Raw genomic sequence first — 22,581 nt, 5'->3', positions numbered from 1 at the left:
AATGAGATTTGTAATGTATTCAGGCTAATGAAATGTGTTTATAATACTCTGAAGACTTTATGGCTGATATTCTTCTGACATTCAATATATTTTATTTCCACTTTTCTACAAGCACTGGCAATTGGTTTGTAGACAGGAAGCACAGCTCACTTAACTTCAGTGGAAGTGGAGAAGGTTTATGTTTGCTGAGTGTACATGGTACCTTGCAGGTTTAACTTCAAGGATTTTATCATCATTTTTCAGATATGCTCAGAAAATGTCAAGCAATTGTTGCAACAAACCTGTATTAGTTGGGCTGCACTTTCTGGACTTCCATATCGAAGGTCATGCCCATTGATTGCTAAAACTCTGTCATTCTCTTGAAGCTGCCCATCACGGGCTGCAACGCCTCCTTCCAGCAAGTTGAAAACAAACACCCCAGTTTCATCAGCCTTGCGGACCAACTTGATGCCCAGCTGCTCATCTGGACTACTTTTGTTTAGGACAATGTGGAAACTGTCATCCCTGTTGCAGGGAGCGTCGAGAGAAAGTCCGCTGTTTCGACACCGGTACCTCTGCTCTCTGAGTACTGTCAACCGGAGGACTTGGCAAGGCTGCCTCAGGACTGACAAGGCATAGCTGTGTGCAACGTTTCTGATGTCTATGCCATTTACCTGGAAGACAGAGTCATAAATCAGTAAGGTAAAGGGCCATCTAATTGGAACTGGCACTGCAGACAGACGACCTACTTACACAGATGTCTTCCTATTATAATGACATTCGGCATTTGCCTCCATCAAAAGAAGCCAAGTTTTCATTATATAATATCCTTTCCCCCCCAAGGACAGCACACACTGTACTATTTTTCCCCCTCTCTTGCTGATTATCTCCAGACATAGTGGCTGTTTTTCAATTTTATAACTGCTCCTCCTCAGGCTTCAATATCCTCTTGCCTGTCTTAGTTTGACTCCACCAGTTTCTTGCTTCCCGTGGCATTCCCCACCAGCCCTCCCTTCTCTCCTACTTATTTTGTATTTCTTGTCTACACATTCAAAGTTACAGTATTTTGATTGCAATTCAAATATGCAGCCCCAGTTTCCCAGCCTTCTAATTAAAAAGAAAACAGTGAGCAGCATCGATATAGCCCATATCCTCACTTTAGACAATTCAGTTAGTGAAACTTAGACAGCTTTTCACTTACAGAAGATGAAGTGCTGTAAATACTCCAGAAATCACATATATTTGAAATGGTTACTGACCAAACATTTTATATCTATGTTTTGCTTGGATTCAATTTGTTTGTTTTGACAGGATATTTGACCCTATCTCCGTTAATGCTTCCAGCACTTGAATTTGTGGTAATAAATAAATAAAGCAATCATTTAGAAATTGAGTTTTACAGTACAGTGTTTGACCTACTGACTTGAGTCACTCTGGAAGATGCTCTATTTCCTTAGCAACTAAATTTAGTCTTTTCTTGGAATGAGAACTGTGCAGTTAACCAATAAGTTGCCCCTAATGGGGCAAGCAACAACTCTGGGGATGATCTTCATCAGGAAAATGGTGCAGGAGAAATGATTAAACCGTCCTCCCCAATGCCATGGTCCCAATCCGAATCCCTCCCTCATGATGGTAATTTTTGAAAATGTAAGGAGATAAGCAATCCAATTGTAGAACTCTGTCATCTTGTATAGTTCAGCCCTCAGCTGTAGTGGTGAACACAGGGCTGAATCCACCATTCCGAAAAGTAAGCTGTAGAGCAGGAAACCTGCTGAAATGGGGCTATAGCGCTGATGAAAAGTTATGGGAGTTTCCTGTGTACTGTACATTGTCTCTTTCTTTTCTTGCACTCAGAGCTATAGTCCTCCCTTTATTTTAGAACACATTATACTCTTTTGTTATAAGAGCATAACCATGGTTCCATCTGGATGAAAATAATTTGTAGCAACAGAGGTGCTGTTTCTCTACAGACATCACAACTGCCTTAGTCAGGGCAACCCAAAGTACAGGATTTTTGTTATTATAGTGATGGCAAACTTTTGGAAATGTACCAGAACGAGATAATGCCACTCCAGTATGAACTACAGTATACATGCAGCCCCTTGTGCCTTGATGTGGTCTACTGAATAAAAAACAAAACAAAACTTGGCAGCAGCACAATGCTAGAGACATAATCAGGAGGAAGGCATGACAACATGCCAGTGGCAAGGCCTGTGGCTATCCAGCTTCTGCCTGCACATGTCACAAACTCCAATTGCTTGTGCCAGTTGGGCCACCTGCACTGCATGCTGGCCACCCAGGCTTTAATATCTTTGTAGAACAGGGAAGGTCACCAGAAGCACCATTTCTGCTCTCTTCTTGACTGTACCCTCTTCTTCACAACCATGAAGCTTCAAGCCCTGTTCTCCATGGCATCTTGTCACCCTACCTTGAGGACCCTTTAGATCATCTTAGAAGGTGTAGGTAGAGCCTTACTTGCTAGAACAGGAAATAAATAATGATGAACAAAGGGACAATGGAGAAACAGGGTGAGAAGCACCACTTTGGCATACTGGCCCTCAGGACTCTTAAATTAACAGGAAAAGGTATAAAAAGCTGCCATATATGGAGCTGACCTCGTTGTTGGCCTTCAAGATACATCTTTTTAATCAAGTCTTTGGCTTTTCGTTTAATTGTTTTTAGCTGATTTAGTTGTTTTAGTCACTTTCATTGTTGTTTTTGAATTTGTAAACCACCTTGAGACCACTGATTTAGGCAGCATAGAAATGTGACAAATAAATTAATGTGTTGAGTCAGACCTGTACTCTAGCTAGTCCATCTACTCCTAATAGGCAGTAGCTCTTCTCAGCCTACTGCCACAAATGTCTCCAGTCTGGATCCTAGCAACGCAACACAAGCCTAATTTAAATTATTTATTTACCTGCCAGTACAAGTAAAGAGTCCCAAGGAGCCCAGACAGGTAAACAAAACCAAAGTGTGACTACCATAGTCTTCATTCTGTAACTAAAAATACTGGCAAAGCTGTTTTAGGGGACAAGGATCCAGAGACTACCATATCCATACCAAATGGAAAATGGCTCAGCTAAGCCGCAAAATCAGGACCAAACACTCAACAAATTACAGCTGAAGATTCTATGGATGTGATTTTGACAAGTTAATATCTTTGGAAGGAAGGAAGGATGGATGGACTGAGGCAGGCAGGTGGAGGTTGGAGAAACAGGCTCAGATTTCAGCTACTTGATACTGACTGTGACTTCAGTCTAGTACTTCCCTGACAGCTGATGACCAGTACTATCACAATCCACCATCAGAGAGAGTTGTGGGAACTTAATGCCTCAGTGCATTTGGTGGAACCTAGTCTTTTGCTTGCATGTCAGTGTGTAGAGACAAATCTATGAAACATATAGCAGTCTACTGTGTATGCTTTTTCTATGGATGGCTGTGCATATTAAGGCCATTTCTCACATGACACAGACACAAACCTGATTTGCCTCTGAGTATACATTAAGAAGGTGCTGCAACCAGTCAGAAGTGTGCCTTGACAAGCATACTTGTATGATACATGTCTTTGTTTATAAGCCTATGTTTGCTGCATTTATACTCTTAGCTTTTCAGGTATATATCTTATTGTATACCTGATTGAGAGTCTATTGTTTGATTGGGAGCCAACAAGATGCCTATGGGAGAGACACGTAGCTGTCACTGGCAGCCCTAAATCTCCCTGGTAACGTCTACTAAAGAAATGCGGCATGAGAGAATCATGCTCAGGGCCTTCCTGTGTCCACTGAACTTCATTGGTTACTGGGGAAAGGGGAAGACTCTCACTGTGACTTTTAGCAGACACTACTAGAGAGATGCAGAGAGGAGTTAAGAGGTTGCTGCTCTGTACATCACTCGTAAAGTCTAATTTGGCTCTGCAGTGGCCCTTAAAAGATGGATTAGTCTATTTGCAATCATGTTATAGGGAACTGGATTTAGGCCTATTTAGCCATGCCAATGGGAAATCTTAATTGAAATACTATGGTTTAACTGGATTATGGATTATTGTTTATTTTATTTATTTATTCAATTTCTAGACAACCCTTCCAGAAATGGTTCAGGGCAGTTTACACAGAGAAATAACAAATAAATAAAATTGTTGAAAAGACCCTCCTGTGTTTGACCTCAAAATGAATGAGTGAGCTTGATAGAGGAGGAATTTGTTGTTCTTTTTCCCCCTTTCAATCACCACCTCCTCCTCTTCTATGTAGCCTCAGAATGTTGCTTGCTATGCCCTTAAACCACATTAGAAACTCCTTTTAAAAAGCTCTGCCTCTTCTTATGTTATTAAAGTCTCTTCACATTTGCATTCACTTCTGTAAGAGCGTACCTTCAGTATCATGTCCCCCGGCAGTAATCTTCCATCCCTGGCAATGACTCCATCTCGATATATGTGCTGTATAATTATATGAACCAATGGTGTTTCACTGCCGCCCACAATCCTAATGGCAAGGCTTTCATTGGGATCACTACGGCTGATCTTAATGCTGGTAATTTCGCCATCTGGGATGAGGTGATATAACCTTGGGAAGACTGAAATGCACACAGAACAGGCCTTAATTTGGAATTTAGATTTTTTTTTAAACCTTCAATGCAAAATATGCAGATTTTTCACAAATAGGTTTTAACAGATTTGCTATATGTTAAAATGGAGAGAGATTACATCCCTGCTGGTTCATGGCGATGGAAGGATTTTTTTGTTTAAAGCCAAATAATGCAAGCGAATCTTTATCTTTTTGAAATCAGTTCTTTTCTCCGTCATCTCTTTTTATATAAAGCAACTTGCTCTGTCAGACTAATGATTCAACAGTACATAGCACAAGCATGAATGACCTCTACCATTACCAATTATTTATGCAGAGGATAAAGATTTAAAGAAAAGCTGCTGCAGCTTCTGTGAGAATGCCTTAGAGAACAAAAAATAATATTCACTAAGGACCCAATCCTACAATCACATTTAGGCTAAACCTCTTCTCTGTTTAGTGATGGACAGCCAACCACCACAGTAGAAAGGCGACACTCAGAGTGAGGGCAAGATGTCATACAAGTTAGGAGAAACTGCTGGACTAAATGCCTGTCATTTCTAGAAATCTCAGTGAGTCCACAGGGCTGCATCAAGGATTGCTTGCAACTCTAGATGAAGCATTCCCCAGGCAAGCTGATTGTGTCCTTAGACATATTAAAGTACAGAAGTGCATTCTGAGTTTCTATAGGAAACTGGCCACATCATAAACAGCAGTACAACAGTCCACATTCATACATTGCTTCTATGGTGAGCAGGCAGGCACCAACTGAATTGTGCCAGGTGCCTGCCTGGTCCTGCTGTATAGATAAACTCATTCTAGGAGCAGTGTCAGCTCCTGACATTTTGCTGCATGAAGCAGGGCACCAAATGGCACCCCTCTTTCCCCTCCCCTTTCTTTTTTCTACTTTAATCACACTCCCAGTTCCTTCCACCCTTCAAATCTCTCCCCCTCCCTCCCTTCCTCTTCTATTAAGAAGAGGAAAAGCACACTGGTGCCATTTCACTTTCATCCCCCTTCGGGCCAGGGTTGCAAACCCTCCAGGACTGGCCTGGTATCTCCAGAAATATTGGCGTAAGAAATATTTTTATGATTGCTAGGCTAGAAGAGGCCTCAATTACAAAAGTCCTATTTTCATTATTTAACTTTATTTATTTAACTACTTTATTTAACTACTTTTTGAAGCATCAAAATAAATGCAAAAACTCTACCTGAGAATTTCCTGCTGAGATAAATAAATCCTCTCTACCTTGTCTACGAAGGGCCGACTGGGAGCAAAACCCACCACTTTTGTTACCAAGCTTTTTTTCTGTCTTTCTTTTAAATAAACCTTATCACTTGGTTAGACCAACCTGCTTACAATTGTACTGTATTTCTGTGCCATGATAGGGTGGAGGACTTTTATTTCAATTCATTTTCTGGGCACCTTTTCCCATTAGGTCATTTATTATATTATAAATGTTTATATACCACTTCTCAACAAAAAAAAGTTTTCAAAGCAGTTTACATAGCAAACAAAAGTCTGAAAAGCTATCTTCAGACTTGGGGCCCGCTTTTGAAAACAATCTGCAATATGCAACTCACTTTCACCTTATGTATCACATTTCCTTTTTATATCAGGGGACCAAACATACCTTCTATCTGTCTTTATAACTTTATCTTTGTTTACACACACCCCTTTCTTGTACCCTTTTACTTTCTTTCACCTTAAAATGTAAACAGAAGAAGAAGAAAACGGTGGTGCAATACACTTTAGATTACAGCACAACTTGGTTGGGGATCGTGACCCACCAGGACAAATCCAATGTCATTGGCTAACTTCATGGCTGAGAGCACTCGTGGCCTTGCAAAAGTCCTGCAATTTTGTCAGGGACCACTTGTCAATTTTAAGTTCCACTGTTTTGACAATTAGCTTCACCCTACTCCTATCCTTTCCTATTTCAAAGTACTGACAATTAAACTACAGTTATAATAGTACTGGAGTTCTATCTAGCTTTCAGCTACTGATAAAAACTTCATAGGACAGTTCAGACAATACTTTGCCTAACTGACCAGCTCCATATGATTAAGATGTGAGCACACTGTGAGCACATATTTCTCCTCATCCCAGTGCTCTGATCCTGAATCAGATGTGCACTCAGGGACTGCTCGTGTCTTAAAACACATGGGGTGGGCCAGTCAAATGAGGTATCATCTGAACCAACCCCAAGTATATTAATAGAAGCAAACACTGCAACATCAGATTTAATATTTCTATTACCTGCCTCCTAGAGCCATTATGAAGAAGCCAACTTGTATTTGCCATAGTGTAGCAGATTTGTACACTGCCCAGAGAGGGAAGTTTGGGGCAGTTTACAAATTAGATAGATAGATAGATAGATAGATAGATTAGACAGAATAAAATAGTGAGTACACTCAACAGAGGACTGTAGGCAATTCTGAGTCTCTGATGAATGTATCACTATGATAACTGTTTGCACACAAGTTCCTCACATTCACAGCATATTCACAGTTGAAATCGGAGGACACTGACAACTATTTCAGGGTAGTCATTTTTATAGTTGAATACAAAAATATACCGACATGACTCACCTGATCCAGTAGCTACAAATCTCACTTTATGTGAGACCTAAGCCACATTCTACATGCCATTCAAAACAACCTTGCTTTCCTGTCTCTGGTGTTCTAATTCCTTTTATTAGCTGTTTTCCATGCCATTTTAAAAAGTTTTCCAGGAAAGGAAAACCCTGACTGTAGCATACCTTTCTTTGCCCCCTTAAACTTCCATTTCTTACATATCGATGAACTGCTGACTCTAGAAAGAAGTATGCTTTGGGTCTTGCTTTGGCCGATTCTGCTTTGTGATTCTTCTGTGTACTTTTGTGACTGGGGTACGAGGAGTAGTATGGGACACACTGGATCTGTCAATAATCATAAAACATTATCTGCCTACAGAAATATCTGGTGTTTGGTTTCTGAATAATTACTTACTTGTTTTGTGTGCAATTCTCATTAACATTGCCAGTGATACTGTTACAATGGCAAACAACACAGGAAAGAACCATCAGCTCAGTTTAGCACAATTCTTCTCAACTGGAAGAATTTAGGACAACACTAAAAATGTGTCTTGAATTATTATACTCATGGGAATTTTTCTGAGATTTGACAGCAGGTTTAATAACTTCTTAATATTTGTATAGGTTTTATACAAGTAAACCAACCTGAGCCAGCGTGGTGTAGTGGTTAGAGTGCTGGACTAGGACCGGGGAGACCCGAGTTCAAATCCCCACTCAGCCATGATACTAGCTGGGTGACTCTGGGCCAGTCACTTCTCTCTCAGCCTAACCTACTTCACAGGGTTGTTGTGAAAGAGAAACTTACGTATGTAGTACACCACTCTGGGCTCCTTGGAGGAAGAGCGGGATATAAATGTAAAATAATAATACTATATAGTGGAGAGCTGATAGATCAATGTTGCCTTGCATATTTTGTATGTATGAGGTCTCTGCCTGGTTCAATTTCCTGTATCTCCAGTTAAAAGATCTCAGGGCTGGGAGAGCTAGAACTGAGATCAGTTGCTGGAGCTGGAGCTTGAAAAGCAATAGCAAAAAGTATTGCTCAGTTAACCAAGCAAGGGAAGGTGTCCAGGCTACTAGTATTTATATCAGGCCTGGCCAATCCAGAGGTTTCATACTGACAACCAACTGGAAGTGCTAAGGTTGCACACTCCTGTTCTTAGTTTTATCTGCCTGAAGAGGTCTCTGAGTACTGAGAACACACTTACTTCCAAATAGCTCAAGAACTTCAGGATACAAGGTCCCATGTTCCAGCCCTCAGAAACGTTTAAGAAAAGCTATTAATTCAGGGAGTAACTCTAGACAAGTAAAACTATTGGCTGGCCAATGGCTGTAATAAAATTGACTGACTGGCTGACTGACTATTAATTTCACTGATTGCTAAAGCATGGTTAGACAACTTCTAGGTCAACTTCCTTCTGAATTCAAGGGGAGGAGGGAAAACTAGCAGAAGCAGTGAGGTAAAAAGCCAGGCCTAAACCCCTCCTATACTCTACCAAAGAAAACCACAGGGCTCTGTAGGTGCCTGGAGTCAAAATCAACGTAGCGGCACACTTTACCTTTACCGTACATACAAGCAGCTGTGTTAATTTAGTACATGCATTGATGTTATTGTCACTCACATTTACCTGTGCAAGCTTTTGTTTTGTTACTGTATTTGCCTATGGACTTTGTATCATTACAGTGGCAAGAAAACACTTTATACATTTACATATTCTTTAGTGAAGCAGTTTCCTCTGAAGGATTGTACCATTTTCAATTAATTTCTTATATATCTTTTCAAAATTGGCTTGGGTAGAACTACTTAGATGTGATTTTTACAAAGTTAAAAATACCTCCATGAATTTGAGTGAGATCCTATTTAGCTGGGTCACTAATCACATTTCCCTTTTCTCTGCTCCTCTTTCTGCTTTGCGTAGGCAAACTACATCAACGACTTATCCTAAACAGTGGAAATCCTACCAGATTTCTTCAGTTATCTAGCTATTTATGCTCTGCTTATCACCAAGTCATCTGTCTGCTCCATCCAGATTGCTACTAGCAGAGTTTTGCCATATTTGGACAGCAAACTCCAACCCAGAATCAAAACTGTCTCCACAGGCCTGGCTAATTAGGATTTTGACCAATCTCTAGCATAAATTATCTGTTGTGTTATGTTTTTGGTTCTTATGTTTCATTTACCTTTTTGTCCATTATAAGTCATCCCCCTAGGCTTCATATGCAGGAACCTGAAACTCTCAGTAAACAGTTGTGTGTTTGGGTTTTTTAAAAAAGTCATTCACACTTTCTGTTATGAAATACATGTCGTGTTTATACCGTCTCTAGTCAGTGAACAGAGCTGGGTTGCTGGGTGTTTTTTTTACTCATTTTACTCTGCATCAAATCCCAATTCCTCTCATCAAAATGAAGTATTCAGAATTTATGTTGGGAAATGCAGAGGGTAAGGACAAATATGTTATATGCTCCAACCTTAACACAGGGCGCTTTCAAGATTAACCCTTACCACAATGTCACTACGGATCTGCAAAGTGTGCTTCCATATTGCCTGTGTATCGACATCTCTCTGCGCTTGTCAGCAAGGTGCCGTTCACATTTCCAATGCCTTGTTATATCCTTGCATTTTAGTCCTACAATGTTGTTAAAAAATAGCTGTATTTTGCCATTTTTGGGAGTTTTGGGCAAACTAGAAAAGACTGCTCCCCCTGCTGGTGGATTTGCACAACACCCTTTAATTACGTTGTGCAAATCCATAAAACGCAAATCCACATTTAATTCGATTCTGCCAAGCCAAAGCATTCTGAGGGGTTTTTAGCTGTAATCTGGAAAGCGTCCCATAGATGTTGGAGATGCAGCTCCTGATGGCATTGACTCTTAGCACCTCAAACCCTATTGACCACTAAGGGCACGACGGGTAGACAGCCAGTAAGGGCATTCCCCTTCTGACCATGCTTTCTCTACTCTGATTTCCCTGATGCTTTCTCTGTTCTGATAGTCTCAGGTTTCATTCTCTCACCTGAGAGAGAGACTTCCATCGTCTCCCTTCCCTTCTTCCCATATGTAGCTAGCAATGAGGAATGATAGGTCTCATCTATCTCCCTGATGAATTTCCTAAATAAACCACTTTATTTGAAACTTTAACTCCATGTCTCCAAACAATATTAATTAGCAGTGTTCCCTTACCTGTGCACTTCTGCTGTAGCTGAGGCAGATAAAGAAATCTCCCCTCCTGAGCTCTCTATCATAGGGATGGTTTCACAAAGGGCCATTCCATCCCAACACCTAAAAGTCAGGCATTGGGAACTCATGATCTTTTGATGCCATTAGTGTTTTGATCCCACAAGAAAAGGCTCATTCAAGCATTTCAGTTCCACTAGAAAAGGCTTTTTTGAATAGCACTGATTATGTTCTAAATAATAATTCTACTTTCTGCCACAATAACAAATTTGCATGAGCTTAATAATAGTAAATGTGATGCCCATGGCAAATTAATGACAACTTGACTACTGCAATGTGCTCTATGTGGGGCTGCCTTTGTACATAGTCCGGAAACTGCAGTTATTCTAGAATGCGGCAGCCAGGTTGGTCTCTGGGTCATCTCAGAGAGACCATATCACTCCTATCTTAAAAGATCTACACTGGCTGCCGATAAGTTTCTGGGCAAAGTACAAGGTTTTGGTTATAACCTATAAAGCCCTAAACAGCTTGGACCCTGGGTATTTAAGAGAACGTCATCTTTGCTATGAACCACACCCATTGAGATCATCTGGAGAGCTCCGTCTGCAGTTGCCACTAGCTCATCTGGTGGCTACTCGTGGATGAGCCTTCTCCATTGCTGCTCCAAGGCTTTGGAACACAGTTCCTGCTGAAATAAGAGCCTCCCCACCTCTTACAACTTTTTAAAAGGCAGTTAAGCCAGCGTGGTGTAGTGGTTTGAGTGCTGGACTAGGACCGGGGAGACCCAAGTTCAAATCCCCATTCAGCCATGAGACTTGCTGGGTGACTCTGAGCCAGTCACTTCTCTCTCAGCCTACTTCACAGGGTTGTTGTGAGGAGAAACTCAAGTATGTAGTACACCGCTCTGGGCTCCTTGGAGGAAGAGCGAGATATAAATGTAAAAATAAATAAATAAACATTTGTTCTCCCAGGCTTTTAATTAGATATTGTTTTCATTGTGTTTTAATAGTTTTAACTTTTAAAATCGTAATTGTTGAAATGTGTCAATCTTTTTATTGGTTGTTTTTATTGTTTTGTAAACCGCCCAGAGAACTTGTGTTTTGGGCAGTATAAAAATAAGTTAAATAAATAAAGAAATAAATTCTTTCAAGGAGACCACTGCAAATCAGGAAAGATCACAAAAGTGGTGTGGCATAGCAGTGATGAAACTAGGAGTGGCCCATACAGGTGGGGCAGGGGGGCAGTACATGAATGACAGGTGTGGCTTCCTACTCTCCTCTCCCTGATCCAACCAACTCGTGGCACCTGCCACCACCATGTGAGTCGCAGGCATGCAGGTGGATTATTTGCCTGGTTCCCCAACTGGGCAAATAACCAGCTCATGCACCTAAGGTTAACGAGCTGGCAGGCAAAACAAGGCAGAGTGAGGTGGTTGGGGCCAGAAAAGGAGAGTGGGAATGAGCTGCACCTGCAACTCATTTGTTGCTCCCCTGCCGCACCTGTATGTGTTGAAACATAGCTAACACTGGAAGGATAAGAATCCATCCTGGCAGTATAGATCCCTCAGAAATGTGTACTCCATTAATTGTCCATCCCACCAGATTTTAGTAGGGATACAGTGGGTGAAGTGCAGCATAATGGAGGAGAATGGAAGCAAAACAGACACAAAGTTAAGAAGGAAAAGGATATTCCTATAATTCTCTCTCATAAATTTGCAGACTGACTATTGGTAAAACAAGCATTCAGCTACTTCTTAAATATGTTTGAGGTGGCTTAAGAAGCATTAAACTGCTACTTGTTCCCTGGTGGCCTCTCCCTTCTCTGTCTTTCTATGTAGGCCTTGATACAGGGACAAACCTGGATCTTTTAAAATCTCACTTTGACTAAATGTTTACTGTCAGGGGACATACGTCTAGACATAAATTGAAGCTAAGCTGACAGATACCGAAACGAAAGTTACAATAATACTGGCAGTTAAACCGTATGAACTGCAGCTGACCTCAGAGAAAGTATGAAGTAGGAAATATAATTTTAGCAACAGCCAGCTCTTGAACCTTGACAGGATTAAATGAATACCAATTTTGATGGATCAAGATGATTCTAGAAACTAGATGGTAACAGCTGCAACCAACAGGAATTTGAACTTTGCTTAACTGTTGTTTTCTCCAAACCTCAACTCTTCTGATATCGAAGTCTGCAACCTAAAGCCATAGTCTTTGATCACAGTGGAGCTATAATGGGGCCCAGACCTAAGCAGCCATTTCCCCCCAAATACCAACTGTCCAAAATGTATAATTTAAATTTTACTTCATGTATAGACCTGAGAAAAGCCCTGGTTTTAATTTTTAACCACTCAGATTGCTGCTAAGAAATGCACCCCATTTCTTAGCATGTATGCCAGAACATCTCTCTGTGATGTTGGCATAATGTTGATATAAGCCTTAGAATCAGGGAGTAAGATAAGAGAGCTGTTCTCATGACCATTAACTGGATTGAACAAATATCCTACCCAGCTTCGGGAACTGTGTGCGCTCCCGATTTTTTGTGTGCAAGTTAAAAGCAAGGTTGGAAAAGGGGAAAGTGATTGTGTTGGAGGCAGAAGCGGGTTCTAATGGCATCGTCCTACCCAGCCTATTATCAAGGTGGGAGAAATGCTGTTGGAACTTGCACCTGCCTCCCACTTTACTCTCCTCTGACCTAGCTCACACAGCTCCTGAAGCAGGGTAGGATGCTTGTCCTGCCCAGGTAATGATTGTGAGAACAGCCCTAAGGAAAGGAAAGAAAGATGAGTAGCGCCTGCTCTCTGTATGCCTAAGTATGTATGGGTGAATGGGCTAAATATTTTGTGATGGAATAAAATGCATTCCCTCAGTTTTTGTCAGCCCACATGGATGAAGAATTGCTTTCATTTCTCCCATTAAAAAGAAATAAAATTATCATACAGTATGCAAAACTCAAAGTGGCTTGATCAACATTCCCAACCAATGGCACAATCCACTGGGAAGTTCTCTTGTGTACTGTATTAATTTCTGTGCATCATGTTGTATAGATGACCCACCCAATGCATAGTGTTCTAAGTGAAGGAGAGGGTGAATACTCTGCTTAAGTATTACACCATGAATGCTTCCATTTTGTGCATTCTGTTTTTGGAGGATTCCTATGCAATTCCCCATAAAATATATTTTCCATTTTGGGGTACTCTTTGCAGGTTAAAACTAAATAATAAAGTTTTACAAATATATAGTTTTTATATTTGTTTTTAATTGTTTTAAGGTTTTCATTTTTAATCAGTTTTATGTTTTACACTGCTCAGAGCTGTCTCTGGGCAGTTTACAACAACATAAAACTGATTAAAAATTGTTTGTGGTCTACAAACTAGATAGATAGATAGATAGATAGATAGATAGATAGATAGATACGGTGAAATGAAATGAAATGAAATAAATATAAATAAATCTAGAATAATTGTATTTAATTGTCAAAGAAATGGTATTATAGATATATAAACAGAAAAATTATTACCTTCCTCTGAAGCAACCATATTTTCAATATTCTCTTGTTCCCGTTCAGTATGGTTTGCTACAGCACTGCCACTTTTTGTCCTTCGAAGAACACTGAAAGCTCTGTTTATTTTTTTAAAAGACCTGCTTCTTATAGTTGAACGTTCAAAATGTCGAGCTGTGGCAGAAAGAAGGAGAGAGAGCAAGTTTTAAAAGGGATAGGATGAAGTAGGTTTGGACCATAGAATCAATAGACTGGTTCTCATGATGGTAAACTGGGCAGGACAGTGTGGTATTTTTGGTTAATCCATTCCTTGATCTAGACCAGCTTTTGAATGATGCTTTAGTTACTTTTATTCCAGTCCTGGAGTAGAGGCTAACAAACAGCCAGCAGCAAGAGCACTGAAGGCAGATTGCACTTGCCTCTCTGTAAATAATATATATCTCATTAAACCATTAATATTCATGATTCAACTCCACTGTCTTGTCCTTGCATACCACAACGCTTTCCTCTGGATTCTACAGACAGTTTTGAGAGTTCTGCACTTTGGGAAGTGACTGTGTGGGAGGTGAGCACAGGCTCTGACAGCATTTCCTCCACCCTTGATCATATGCTGGGGAGAAGTGCGGGGTAGTCCTGTGCAGTTTACCAGCATGAGAAGCAGCCAAGAAGGAGCTACTAAATGACGGAGATAATGCTGAAATAAACAAATCTTACTTCAGCATTACGTATGGCCTCTCATGTTGTAAGGTAAAGTGTGCTGTCAAGTCGATTTCGACTCCTGGAGCACACAGAGCCCTGTAGTTTTCTTTGGTAGAATACAGGAGGGGTTTACCATTACCTCCACCCACGCAGTATGATATAAGGCCTTTCAGCATCTTCCTCTATCACTGCTGCCCGATATAGTACCAACGGGGATTTGAACCAGTAACCTTCTGCTTGTTAGTCATGCATTTCCCTGCCACGCCACTTAAGGTGTTCTCGTGTTGTACTTAACCCCAAATGGACCTGCAGGCCTGGTGGGCCACTGTGGGAAACAGGATGCTGGACTGGATGGGCCTTGGGCCTGATCCAGCACAGCTGTTCTTATGAATACATTGTTAACAAGAAACATTCTGCACTGGCACCATGGAATGTCATTCCAATCAATATGGTCAATTATGAGTATGATGGAAGCATTTATCAGAGTGCTAATGTCAAAGCTAAAGTCATAGCATGGGTTATTTTAAAATAATTGAGAGAAATGATACATTCTGTGCTAGAAGCTATGATTGCTTCCCCTGGATGTATTGCAAAAACCTCTTTATCACTTTGTTTCAGAGCACTGGTTCTAAAACATAATGTGTCATGGCTCAAGGCTCAGAACTCCTGCTACTAGAGGAAGTGACTGATGACACGGAGGATGGAGAAAACCAAGTTCTGGAACCATACCAGGAGAGAACCTTAGAAGTAACTGCCACATCAGACTTCTCTGGAACGGGAGCTCTCAGGGCCAATGATGCCTCCAACCTAGGTTTCTGAGGAGGTAGCCTTGCCTCCCTCCTATGATTCACAAGTTTGCCCTTTTGCCCAAGTAGTTTCCCTCTGAAGAGGTAGCGTTTGGGACACTCACCTTACTGTAGGACTATTGGGCTACAGACTATTGCTGGAGCAACAATTCATGCTCTCTGCTTCTGTCAGGATCCACCAAGACTCCATTGTGGAGGGCACCCTCTTGGAAGTAGGGATGTGCACAGAACTGGCGGGGGCCAGTTCAAAGGCGGGGGGACACCTTTAAGGATGGGGAGGATGCACTCCCCCCCACACCATGTTTCCCCTACTGGCGCTCCCTTGAAAAATGGACCGGTGGGGCGGCAGTGTACCCCACTCTTCGGTCCAGAAGTGACCAGAAGTAGCGTGTGCATGTGCGCACACTGTGCTTGTATGCGCGCACACCGACATGTGCATGTACGCTACTTCCGGTCACTTCCAGACCAAAGAGGAGATGGGGCGGCAGGGAGGTATGCTGCCATCCCACTGGTCTGGTTTTCATAGGAGCGCCAATGGGTGAAATGAGGCGGGGGGTGGTAAGTGCACCCTTCCCCGTCCTTAGAGGTGTCCCCGCCCCCGTGTACGAACCTGTTTGAATACAGGGTTCTGAACCTGTTCATCACTCTACGAATAGGACGCTGAACAAGTTTGTGCACATCTGTACTAGGAGGAGGAGGAGGTGTATGCCCCAGCTGAAACCCCTGACCAAACGCAACGCCCCCAGATCCAACAGATCCTATGCAACCAGTGTTTGTTGCTTTTCCTTCCATCATGCCCTTAGTGGAGTCCTGGAGTTCTGGGGACTCAGATTCCCCAGTGAGGCTCCTATCCTATCCCCAAACCCCCTTTATCAACCCTGGGACTCCAAGAACAGAGGGAGTGCCATGCCAGGGCCAAACTACACTAGATGCAAAGTGCTCACCTGGCTGCCTAGGGCCTTCATTCCTATGGGTCTACTCAGGAGGAGGAGGAGGCCAGCTCTGGCTCCTGCACTGGATCAGGACCAGCCTGAACTGCAGGAAGGGATGGGGTTCCTATATAAACCCTCTGTTTGCAGCCAGCCTTTTCTAGTCCAAATATTATGTATGGTGTGGGGAAGGTTTTCTTCCTCTCTCACAATGCTAGAACTGGGGCTCATCTAGTGAAACTCATTAGCAGGAGATTTAAGATGGATAAAAGGAAGTACTTCTTCACACATCACACACTTAATCTATAGAATTCACTGCCACAGAATGTAGTGAATGCCACTTACTTAGATAACTTTAAAAGCAAATTAGATGGCCAGCTACATCCAGATTCATAGGCAATATGCTTCTGAATACCAGTTGCAGGAGAACAATGGCAGGAGAAGAAGTATGTTTTCATCTCCTACTTATGGGTTCCCCAGAAGAATCTGGTTGGCCTCTGTGGGAAATAAGTGTTGGAGCTAGGACCCTGGCAGCATCAGCTCTCAACTGCAATGTCTCATAGTGACCACTGGGGTTTTTTTAGGGTCATGGATAAAAGAGCTGGACTCGTCCCCTCTTTGTTCTTCCAGTGTTAGTCTCCATTTTGTCTCTCCAGAGATGGCTGTTTGTTTTGATCTCTCTCTTCAGCCATGAGCTACAGCTGAAATAAAATGCAGGCTTTTCTACATTTGTTTGTAACCTTTTCTTTAAATAAGTCCTTGTAGTTCTTCAATACTATAATACAATAATTGTCTGAAGACCTCTTGCTTTTCTGCTTTCTCACCAAACTGGGTTTGCTTTGCTATTTGGGGACTGAACTGCCATTCTTCCCTTACAATAAGATGCTGGATTAGATATCGCTCGGCCTGATTCAGCAGGGCTCTCTTTATGTTCTTAACTTGAATAAACAAACATACAGCAAGTGCATGTATAGGGAAGCCAGAAAAGACACACATCTTTACAACACTGGAAATAACAGATAAGGCACATGTCTTGGAAAGTGTGTGGACCTTCTGTGCAATTTGTGAGTCTCATTACCCACATCGTACCACTCCAACAAAACGTTACCAAGACATATGCTTCTGGTCATTTCCTGGAGATTGCTCCAGCAAGTAAAGAATTGCAATGTGGTTTGTTTGTGGCCAGATCTGACCACATATAATAAATTCTGAAATTTACATGTTTGCCTTCTGTATCAATTCCCTGCCCTCTTTGATTTCAGGACCATTGGTAGCACTCTTCCTACATTCAAAATAAGATCTGAACAGTCCTCCCTATTCTTACTTTGTACTTCATGAGGTATGAAGCTGATTTAGAAATATCCCAACTCTGGCTAACAGATGATTACAGGCCCCATAAGATTATTAGCAGGACCCCCACAGATTATTACATTTAACTTCACAGCTCATCTTTATTTTGTCAGCTGCTCATCAAGATGTCAACTTTTATTCCAAACTACGAGCAGATGTTAAGCAGGTTTTTCTCCTCTCAAAAACAGTAAAACATGATTTCTGACATGCCTAGGCTTCTACTGTCCTAACTTAACTGGGACAGTCCCTATTTTCTAGAATCTTTACCTGGTAAATCACTCTCCTTCATGTGAGTTGCTAGAGCTGTCGTTCTTCTGGATTTACCTCCCTCCCCAGACTCTCTAGAAATGAAATCTCTAACTGGGTCATGGGTGCTTAGAAGCACAACTGTAAATTGATGCACAACACTATGCAGTGCAGAGTATACAGCAACTGGAATCTAATCTTCAGCAATGTGTTACAGTTGGTGGTGGGCTTGGGCAGTATGAGGATTGGAATGAGGATTGATTATTACAAGTGACTCCCTATTTTCACCTGTAAAATATTAGCAGGTATGGATTTGGCTCATTTGCTTTGGTAATTTGGAACAATGTACTCTACACGCATTTGATTACCTGCTTTCCATTTATGGCATGCTTGTAGTTAGATTTGTATGCCAAGTCTCCCACTTTAGTTGGCTACACTCCCTACACTAGGGATGTGCACAAAACTCAATTCAGACACCGAATCGCAACACATCCTTTTAATACAGAGGGATTACACATCCCCGTTGACATGGAGGAGAGCAGATCCATACCTGCTCCTCCGCTGCTCGCTGCCACTTCCTTAATCACACCCCCCCAACTCTCATCTTGTGCCAGCAGTGCTCTCCCCCAGCTGCCCCTGTGTGACACCAACATGCACATGGCCTCCGCACATGTAGAGAGCACCACCGGTGCTGGCAGTGGGGGGGGGGCAGCGATTAAGGAAGTGGCATTGAGCAACTGAGGAGCAGGTATGGATCTGCTCCCCTCCATGTTAAAGGGATGTGCTGCTATTCGGCATCCAAATAGCATTTTGTGCACAACCCTACCCTACACATCCACAAGCATTACCTTATTTTCCATTGGAGAAATGCTGGAGAGTATGGACATGTAAGTAGGAGGGAGGGAGTCATTTAGAGAGGAGTGACCAGAATCTGAGATGTTTCCCAGTGGTTCTTACTTCTAGTTTGATTGCTCCTGTTGAGATCTGCAGAGCTGGCTCCTGGCTGGCAGTCCTCTGAGGTGCTGCTGAAGGCTGGATTAATTAGGCCTGGCTCATCTGTCATTAAGGCTATAGTGGCGGCAGCAGAAAGCTCAGGGCCAAGAGCTGCTACAGTTAAAGCAGCATTACAGTCAGAAGATCCATCCTGTGAACGTCGCTTTCGCTCCTTGGTAAGGCCATAATGAGATGCTCCTTTACATCTAAAGATAAAGCAGGCAAGAAGAGAGAAAAAGATGGATATATTGTTAAAACTATTTAGGTCTGCTTAAAACAGAATGCCACCAAGCCTGGAGTCAGACAACAGATATTTTTTCAGTCTTAAACTTTGCAAAATGCATTTTAACCAGAGGCAACGATAGACAAAAGTGAATGCCTGCACCACAAGCCACAATGGATGTCTTACAACCTTCAATTCTCTAAACAAACTATTGCCTGTCCCTAGACTAAGTAAGAGGCCCAGCACTTAGAATTAATTCATTTTATTGAAGAATGGATTATACTAGACACCGAACACTATGAAATGATGCCAAGGATGCCATGTTTCCCCATAATTAAAGAGGAGGGGGAGGGACAACAACATCTCATAATGATGGATTAAATTATTAACACAAATGAAAAGCCTGCTTTTGGTAAATAAACCATTCTAGCAACACAGCCCCATTTGTAGCTGCAGTTCCACTGCATAGGAAACAGAGAGACAAGCCTGGCAGGTGACTGATCAAAACAAAGGACGGAGTCTATAATCAGTTCTTTGTTTTGGGCTAATGAAAGAGGGCAGTGTGAGGCACGAAAGCTTGTTTGTGTCAGCTTATGTTTGAGGAAAAGAAAAAGTCACACATCCAGGAGGCTGATGAGTTCTGCACCATGACAAACACTGTCTGTCATAGCAGCCGGTCACTTCAGGAGTGCAATTGCAGCTGCCGTCCAGATTCAGTATTCCCACTGCCTTTGTAAAAGAAGCTCCCAGAAGAGATCTGAAATAGGCCTCTCTTGTTGCTCCACCTATTGTTAGCCAGAGCCGAGATGCTTCAGACATGCTCAGGTTTAGACCTACTAACAAAGGCCCCTCCCATATAGTTCCCTCCTCCCTAGTCAATTCAGACACCCATTTGCATGCTCCTGGCTGACTCAGTTAGCAAAGAGGCAGGCAATGCAGTGGTGCCATTTATTGAGGGCACGGAGAACAGTACATCCTCCCTAGTGATAATCACATGCATTATTCCTCAGGATCCCCTATACATCTGAATATTATGAGCTATAAAAAGTAAACAGAATAAATGATCTTAAAATTCACTTCTCAGGGTCTGGTTTTTGTTTTTAGTTTTTGCAATTTAATTTTGAATATACCCAAATGCAGCCCATAGATGCTTTGTTGTTAATCTTGTTTCCCTCCACAGTATCCCTGAAGAGAATCACAGGCTAGCATACTAGAGTTGGTCCCTCTTAATGTTGCTCATGTCTCACTACCTCTAGCTCTTATTTAAGACACTGGCCTCTTCTAGGCATTTTAGTGAAACAGAAACATTGCTCCTCCACTTCAAGCTGCAAACAGAACAACTCTGTTTCTGCATATGCAGCTGGGTGTGCAGTTCCCTTTCCCCGCAAGCCCAAATATATATGTAGGGGCTATTTTCAAGTGAACAATGGAAGGGATGATGAAGTGAACTCCCCCCTCCACCAAAAAAGAAATTGAGCCCCCTGTAAAGAGAGATTAAGAGTGGGGGGAAGTGCAGCAATCCCCACTGAACACCCCATCTGGAAGTGTATGCTGTGATCTAGGTGCATCAGACTGAACCTCTGCTCACACACAATGTGGTATGTAGATGATAGGGTGCTGCATTGGATATGAGCAACACCGGTTCAAATAAAAGCTCAAATTGTGGAGGGAAAGGTGGTGGGAGGCCTTAATGAAATCCTTAAGCTCCACCACCAAATTCCCCACAGTTTTAACCGAATAATGACCTCAGTTACCTTCTAAAACAGTAGCTAGTTAGGCCATGACAAAAGGTGATGCTCTTCCTGCCTTCTTGGGTCGGAAGCATTGATTCAAATATCTGTCTAGTCATTACGCTCACCAGATGACCTAGCTTATTCATATGTCACTTCAAGCAGCAAATTACTGGGATATCAGTGGGGCAGCAAGGTGCCCTCTACTGCCTCAACTGCCTCCCTCTACAGTTCTTCACCCCTCACTGCCTTAGCTCGCTCCTGCTCCCCAATGACATTCAGAGCAGCTCTTTGCTGAGTAGGAAAAGCTGCTCTGATGGTCCTCTGGCTCCTCATCCTCTTTCAGGGTGGTGATACTTCCTGCTGCCTGATTCAGCACACACACTGCTACATTCCTCGTGTACCACTGCCAGGCTAGTAATGAAAACAGAAAGGAAGTGGAAATGATGAAAGGGCAATAGAGTAGCGGAGACACTCTACAGAGCCTCTCATGTACGTGCTCTGTAGTAAGGGCAGTAGAGTACAAGAGACTTTCTACAGACCAACTCCAGAAATCGACTGCTCTTTAATAATTCCAATTCCTTCCCCTTTTTATAACTAAAACTGCAGAAGTGCCCATAACTAGCCCTGCAGAGGTAGGCAGGAGCTGCACCTTGAATCAGACAACAATGGCAAGAGTCACAATCCAGAACAAGGAGGAGGAGCCAGAGGTTCATGCACATGCCCAGTGAAGCTTTCAAGGGTCTTTGCACGGAAGGTGAAGAGAAGAGAGCCTTCTCCATACAATCTCATCCTTGCAAGTTTTGCAAAGAATGTGGGGAGAAGAGAGAAGGCTGTCGTCTCTCCTCACACTCGTGATGAGAGAAAAGGAGTCTGCTGGCATTGCAGCCTCCCCTCCTCCCCACTCCTTCTTCATTTTCAAAGCTTGGAAAGGTTGGCTCCAATCCTTGCAGGTCTTTAAAGGGGTTTGGCTCTGCCAGAGGCACAGACAAGATGGCATTTGCCATCTTGCCTCAGGTGCCAAAGTACCGTGCATTACTCCTGTTCACAGGATAGTTGTGAGGATAAAATAAGACAGTCATCTATTGTTATCTAACCTTGAGTGTTGTGTGGGGCTGAGCCGGGCAGAGTGGAATCTGTACTTTGTAAAACGCACACACCAACTTATAATCATGCTCAATGGGAACCAAAGTCACACTATATATTCAGGCAGGGTGATTTCTCCTAAGCTGAGCAGGATAATAAATTCTGGATGAGAGATAGGAGGTACCAGGGTGAAAGCTTCTGAGAAAGGAAGATGTTAAGTTCAGGGATGCACAAGTTGTAATCCACCAAGTCAAACATGAAGGGCCCCAACCAGAGACTTAATAAACCTTTCATTTTTACTACCTACCTGGGACTGTAGGGGGAACTGTCATGACCTAGAAGACCCAAACTTTAGAATTCTAACAAATATTACCCACATGTAAATATAATCATTTTTAATGAGGCTATTCACATGCACGGAGGAAACCGGGCTAAGGGAGCCCAGCCCAGTTTCCCCCATGTGTGTGGGGGATAGCCCACTAATTGTCCCTCTCATTAAATGAGGTTAGCGGAGCGCTCTGCTAACCCCATTTACTTGATCATGAGTCACCATGGTGACTCATGAGGAGAGCCCCCACCGGGTAGCTAAATCAAGCATGCCAGCATGGGGGTCTCCCCAGAATCCCCCGCACAAAGGACTTCAGGGGCACGGTGATCCCCAATACCTGCCACTCCTACCGGCTCTGTAATGGAGCCAGTAATCGTGTGGGCAGCCAATCCAGCC

The 22,581-nt window shown here is 42.5% G+C and overlaps 1 protein-coding gene across 4 annotated transcripts in view; it reads right to left on the bottom strand.

The window, feature by feature from the left end:
- LNX1 (ligand of numb-protein X 1) overlaps positions 1 to 22,581 on the bottom strand; it is a 135,843-nt gene that overhangs the window by 31,607 nt on the left and 81,655 nt on the right. For all 4 annotated transcript variants that reach the window (XM_053258318.1, XM_053258320.1, XM_053258319.1 and 1 more), the window contains 4 exons: positions 18,783 to 19,024; positions 13,814 to 13,969; positions 4,349 to 4,551; positions 282 to 653 (listed from right to left, as the gene is read on the bottom strand). In XM_053258318.1, coding sequence (XP_053114293.1) covers positions 282 to 653; positions 4,349 to 4,551; positions 13,814 to 13,969; positions 18,783 to 19,024 — 973 coding nt within the window. The remainder of the gene's footprint in view (positions 1 to 281; positions 654 to 4,348; positions 4,552 to 13,813; positions 13,970 to 18,782; positions 19,025 to 22,581) is intronic.

This window comes from Hemicordylus capensis, chromosome 5 (genome assembly GCF_027244095.1).
Source record: "Hemicordylus capensis ecotype Gifberg chromosome 5, rHemCap1.1.pri, whole genome shotgun sequence".
In the NCBI taxonomy this organism is placed as follows: Eukaryota; Metazoa; Chordata; class Lepidosauria; order Squamata; family Cordylidae; genus Hemicordylus; species Hemicordylus capensis.
Note: the sequence above shows the minus strand (reverse complement) of the source record. Positions and strands in the feature narration are given on the sequence as shown.